General features: G+C 37.5%; 1 protein-coding gene across 4 annotated transcripts; it reads left to right on the plus strand.

Annotated features, from left to right (window-relative positions):
• Window positions 1-283: 283 nt before the first annotated feature.
• Window positions 284-5530, plus strand: LOC116117821 (P-loop NTPase domain-containing protein LPA1 homolog 2-like). 4 transcript variants are annotated; one of them, XM_031403828.1, is made up of 8 exons: window positions 284-590; window positions 674-829; window positions 1929-2248; window positions 2782-2863; window positions 3027-3449; window positions 3524-4261; window positions 4419-4529; window positions 4956-5530. In XM_031403828.1, the coding sequence occupies exons 2-8, from the start codon at window positions 680-682 to the stop codon at window positions 5376-5378; spliced, it is 2247 nt and encodes a 748-aa protein (XP_031259688.1). In that variant the 5' UTR covers window positions 284-590; window positions 674-679; the 3' UTR covers window positions 5379-5530. The 4 variants fall into 4 exon arrangements, with proteins under 4 accessions (XP_031259688.1, XP_031259689.1, XP_031259691.1 ...); XM_031403829.1 differs by lacking the exon at window positions 1929-2248 and having other exon boundaries at window positions 286-590; XM_031403831.1 differs by lacking the exons at window positions 284-590; window positions 674-829; window positions 1929-2248 and having other exon boundaries at window positions 2795-2863; window positions 3035-3449.
• Window positions 5531-6116: the final 586 nt, after the last annotated feature.

Genomic DNA, 6116 nt, shown 5'->3' on the forward strand with positions numbered 1-6116 from the left:
AGATGTGAAATTATTTTGTTTAATTAGAAAATAAAATCATGTACTAAATTTAAAAGAAAAATAAAAATTTGACCAAATAAAACATATGTTTAACGGGTGACCTGACAGAATCATATTAGTTTTGCAAGGTGGACACTAACAACCTCCGTAGTTTTACCCTAATTTATCTCAATAATTACATCCTCTACCCCTCCTCGATCAGCGTTCTTGGACCCCACACGCTCTCTCTTCAAATATATGCTTCGTGAATGGTGACACGGTAATTAAGAAACAAAGGCAGGGTGAAATCTGTAATTTCCTTGGTAGAGAGAGAAATCAAAGCGGTTACTACTTTGTTTTTTTGGTAGAGCGAGAAACTGCATATGAGCGAGACTCGTGGAGGCTTCTGTTGTGTTGGTGCTACGTTTTGATGACAGGTGACAGCAATGGCGAGATCGTGTCCTTGTTCTTCTCCTGCGTTGTTTAGATGGCCGATCTTCTCGTCGTCTTATAAACTAACTCACCTCGATTCAGTTGTATTTCTTCTTTTCGGTTTAACTCGCTGATATCTTGCACTTCATCTCGTGTTTTCTTCTCTTTCACTTTACCAGGTTCGATTTCTTTATATTTCTATCGCATTGTAATCATTCTCAGCATTCTCCTGAATTTTATTCGATTTATTCTAATGTTTTAGGGGGAGATGGCGGAGGTGATGAAAGTCTTGTACATAGCGGTGGTGGATGATGAGGAAAGAGGAGAGGAATGTAAAACCGTGTCGTTTCGATATACGCGTCCCGTCTTGCAGAGCACTCTTCAGCTCATGGGCTGCAAAGCACGACATGCGTTTAAGGTATAAATTTTGGGTCAATTGAGCTCAAATTTCTGGTTTAGAGCTCTGATTTTTTTATAATGGGGTGTGATTTTGTTTTCACGTTGGATTACGTGGTCCTATTTGTCCAGTGTTGGATCTGGGCTGCATCTAATAAATTTCGTAAAATTTATTTTATATTCTTATAATTATTTACTTTTCCGAGTCAACGATTACATGATTTTTGTTGAATTTTTAAGCGAATTTCACACAATTTCAAGTGACATATGGTGTTGATATCGGTCGGTTTATGTCAAAGCATGCCTGTTTATATTTCGGTCTCAATGGCCATAAATCTCGCTAAATCATTGGGCCTAATGTCATTTTCACTTTATTTGTTATACTTTTATGTATATTCTTATCTTTCTGATGTTAGGTAGTTTGTTTTCCAACTTCGATCCGGTTTTATAGTTTATCCGAGTTTCAAATTTGTTTGGTCAAAACACAGTTTCTCAGCCTATCTCTTTTATAGGTTTGGTCATTTAGGGTTTTTAACACAATTGCTCGACTCTTTGCTTCATAAGAGGTGTAAGATGCTACACATTGTAAATGTAGTTGGCATGTCTTGGGTTGATGTGATGTGATTTGCAGTTTTATTGATTCTGCATGTGAATGCCTAATCTGAACTGGAGATATAATTTCATCTTTATTTTGGGTTTTTTTCCCTCTATTTCTTGTAAACTTGAAACGGATCTATGCAACTACATTTATGTAATAACGAAGGAATTTGGAAGGCAGATTAGATTTAACATTGTTTTTTCTTTCTGCTCTTGGACAAGTGTTAAAGTTGTCTTCTTTCCACACTCCATCTCTCTTTGTTGACAGTAGACATCCCTCACTAGTGTTCATTTAACTGGTTTTGGAGATTTCATTTTTCCTAGAAGGTAATGATTTAAGAACAACAACTCTAAATAAAAATTCATTGTTATGTTAATTTACTTAGATTTAAAGGGGTTGTGGTGGTTTTGACATTATTATTGAACTCTTCATTTTAGTTGTCGGTATCAAAATATTATTAGATTCTTTGTGTTATTGGAAAACATCAAAGCTTTTGCTGATAATTAAATTTTACTTTCATCAGATTAGTCAAAGGGTTTTTGAATTGATAAGAAGTGGCAGTCCTAGTTGTGCTCAACACAAAGCAGAAGAAATATCAGGATTAGAACCTTCGGAAGGAAAAAATGAAGTGGAAGATAGTAGTTCCTTTGGTGGTAGTTTCCATGACACGGGGTTTGTTTCAAAGACAGAAGATAGAAGTAGCAGTGTGCCATTCGAATTGTACAAAAAACGCGCTACTGTTGTTGTTAAAAGAGAAACATTCTTAGATATTGTTTGTGATGCTCTGACTGAATATAAGTATGTGGGTCAAAATCAGAGGGCAGATTTGGTTTTAGCATGCAGGTATTGCTTAGCATCTTGCGCCCTTCTTGAGAACATTATATATATATATATATATATATATAATGTTCATGTGGTAATTAAAAAAAAAATGCTTGTTAATTTTGGTACATGTGAATCTCTTTTTCCTTTTATCTTGTTCCTTCATGTTAAATTGGAGGGTTTTAGCTTTACTAAGTCTAAACAACCAGCTCAATACTGCTATATTGAACTGGAGACTGAAAGAAGTTCGGGAGGTTCTTGAGAAGCATGCTTTCTAAAGTTGTGTGTTCTGCTTTTCTTTTTTTCCTCACAAGATGCAGATCCAGTGCCGAGCTTACTTTAACTTGTCTTATTGCATTTATACTGTCTGATTCGGCTATCATTTTTTCAGGCTGAATTTAGATAAATGCTTTTGATTTACGAAACTATTGTATTGGTTAATTTTCATTGCTTGTCTTGCTATAAGAAATTCATTCCCTGTAAAATTATTATTTTTTTGTCTTGTTGCATCTTGTCTGGTTTCATATAGGTGTCATGTTATCTTCTTGTTGCAGAATCCGAGAAAGGAAGGAATCTGTAACTGTGCTGTTGTGTGGCACTAGTGGCTGTGGCAAATCTACTTTGTCTGCATTGCTGGTATTTCTTTGTTGTGTACACTAATATTCTGTTAATCATTTCTATTTATGGAACTTATTTTTAATTTGTATGTGGTAATGTGGATAAATCAAGTTTATGGATTGAGTAGAATATCTATTACTCCCTTAGTTAGTACTCTTAATGCTTTCCACATATCTTGTAGGGTAGCAGGTTGGGAATTACTACTGTTATATCAACTGATTCTATTCGACACATGATGAGGAGTTTTGTTGATGAGAAACAAAGCCCTTTGCTTTGGGCTTCAACATATCATGCAGGGGAGTTCTTGGACCCTGTGGCAGTTGCAGAAGCAAAGGCTAAAAAGAAGGCCAAAAAATTGGCAGGTGGTTCACTTTCACTTCCAAAGGATGAAGCGTCCAATAGTTCTACAACTGGGAAATCTGATACTCGTCCAGAGGTTGGTTCCAGTATGCCTGAATTGATCAGTCCAAAACAGATGGCTATCGAAGGGTTCAAGGCCCAAAGTGAGATGGTGATTGACAGTCTTGATCGTCTGATTACTGCATGGGAAGAAAGGAAAGAATCAGTAGTTGTTGAGGGTGTTCACCTGAGTCTTAATTTTGTGGTATGTAGTAGTTTGGCTTATGTTCCATTTAATTATCTCTAGTTATTTCTTTCTCAATTTTAATCTTTCTGCAGATGGGGCTTATGAAGAAACACCCTTCAATTATACCATTTATGATATACATTACAAATGAAGACAAACACTTGGAACGGTTTGCTGTCCGTGCAAAGTACATGGCGCTGGATCCAGCCAAAAATAAATATGTGAAGTATATAAGAAACATCAGAACTATTCAGGAATATCTCTGCCAAAGGGCTGACAAGCATTTAGTGCCCAAAATAAACAACACAAATGTTGACAAGAGTGTGGCAGCCATCCATGCAACAGTCTTCAGCTGCCTTCGCAGGCGTGAGGCAGGAGAGCAGCTTTATGATCCCACCATGAACACAGTTTCAGTGATTGAAGAGGAGTATCGGAACCAGTGTGCTGCTCATTCCTTGAGCTCCAAGGGGATGTTTCAGCTGATCCAGAGGAAGGGTTCTTCTAGGCACCTGATGGCTCTTCTTAATACTGATGGATCTGTGGCCAAGGCTTGGCCTGTTAATTCAGTAGATGGTAATGGGAAGCCTATATTGGTCCCTGGGACTGAGCGTGGAATGGGAAACCCGATGTACGGACCTTTGAAGATAGGAAAAGTTGAACCAGTTAATCTTCAGTTTGGTCACTTTGGGATCAGTGCTTGGCTCAGTGATGGTGGCACAAGTCATGCTGGAAGTATTGATGAGTCAAGAGCTGAATGGACTGATACTGGTAGTAGAAATCACTCTTCCTGCTGTAGCTCACCAAGGACATCTGATGGACATTCCAAGGAGGTATATTCTAAAGCTGAGTTTTATCTTTTTTTCCTTAAAAGTATATTTAGTCTTTTACTGTGGGTGGTTATAGACTCCTAGGAATTTGGTTTAGCTGTTGCAATTGTCTTTGATGTCATAAATAGTCTGGGACCTGATGTTTTTATTGTCCTTTCAGCTCAAGGAGGAACAGTCAGTCCATGGCAGTGATGAAGAGGTTGATGATCCACTTGAGGCCGACAGTGATGAGGATCTTAGTGATAATACTGATGAGCAGGTCCTAGAAGAGGTATTTGGTTGAACATGTATTTCGATTCTATTGCTGTCTTTTATCATGATCTAAAGGGATAAGTTCAAAAAGCCTGTACGATGACTCCTAATACAGTAAACCTCCCGTACTTTCAAAATTATAAAAATAAACTGCTATTCAAGTACAAAATTCAGGTGGTTTATTGTACACTATAGGGGTAGTTTTTGAAACTGCAGTGATTTATTGTATTCTGGGCTAAGCACGGTTTTAATGTAGTTATACTAGAATCTAATTAGAATTGTTTGCAATATTCCAAACTTCAGCACTTCTAATTTGGAACTGGTATCATTGTTTCACCTTATAACCACTTATGGATGGATGTTTGGACATTAGTAAAGGCAGATTTTAAAAATAATACAGTTGAATCGGAACAAATATTGATATTTTGATCTTTTTGTTGAACAGATAGGATCTGTTGATGAGGAGTCTACGAAGTCAGATGAAGAGTACGATGATCTGGCTATGCAGGATATGCAGGAGAATGGCTATGTGACTGACGATGAGGAGTTCAAGAATAAAGTATCTTCAGTCCCTGGTGTCCAACCTACTCGCATGAGAGGTGACAAATATCACCGGAATCTAGACCAGTTCCTTAAAAGTAGAAGTGAGCAGTCGTCTGAGCCATTGTGCTCCTACTCTTCTCTACTTACTGAGAAAAATGAAAAGAGATTACAAACTTCAGGAAGTGTCAGAGTGAGAAAACGCTCTCTTAGTATTTCAGCCTTGGGCAAGCAAGGGTCAATAACCAGTGATCCCATTCTGTCAGCTTTGGGCAAGCAAGGGTCTATAACCAGTGATCCCATTCTTTCTGGTGCTGCTCGGAGGTAGCGGTACAATTTTGTCCCAGTTTTTAATGCTTTTGCTTTTATTCCCTACCTCACCCCACGCCTCCCATTTTTCTTATTTAGACAAGGAGAATTTAGTTAAGTGCCAAGCTGGGTTTTTTTTCCCAAATCTTGTGTATAAAAATTGCTTGACTTCAAATGGTTTCTTTTGTGTTTTTCCATTCCCAATGCAAAATATGAAGTGCTGGCAAGTGAAGTGTGCAGCCGGTAGGAATAAAATAACTAGTTAATATGTTAGTTTAAATTTGTGTTTATGAAAGTCTTGAGTTTTGGTCGATTAAAGTGCCGCCTTATAGGTTTTAAGACCAATCCTCTGTCTAAGTGTCCTATATCAGTTCGGACTTTCTGAGTTAGACGTTGGGGTCAACTCAGAAAGAGTGTTTAGAGATTATATATAAGAAACTAAGGTAGTTCTAGCTATTATTGGCGCAAGGGGTATGCCATGCGGATGCACTACTATGCTTTCATGACTTTTTATTAATGAACAGCTGAGGGGACAATGTGGAAGTTCTCTCGAAACCCAGGGCTCAAGTGAAAGTGTGTCTAGCCTTTTTTTTTTTTTTTTTAATGAATTGCTTGTTTACAACCGTCGACATATGGAGTGAATGGTGTGAGTTGTTTGGTCAGGCGACATTCGTTGATTTTTTATAGGATATGTTTATCTTTTTTAGGAATTAATTAGATGTTTGGAGCTATGCCTGTACAATGGCATTTCTGTATT

The sequence above is a fragment of the Pistacia vera genome, unplaced genomic scaffold (genome assembly GCF_008641045.1).
Source record: "Pistacia vera cultivar Batoury unplaced genomic scaffold, PisVer_v2 Contig823, whole genome shotgun sequence".
Classification (NCBI taxonomy): domain Eukaryota; kingdom Viridiplantae; phylum Streptophyta; class Magnoliopsida; order Sapindales; family Anacardiaceae; genus Pistacia; species Pistacia vera.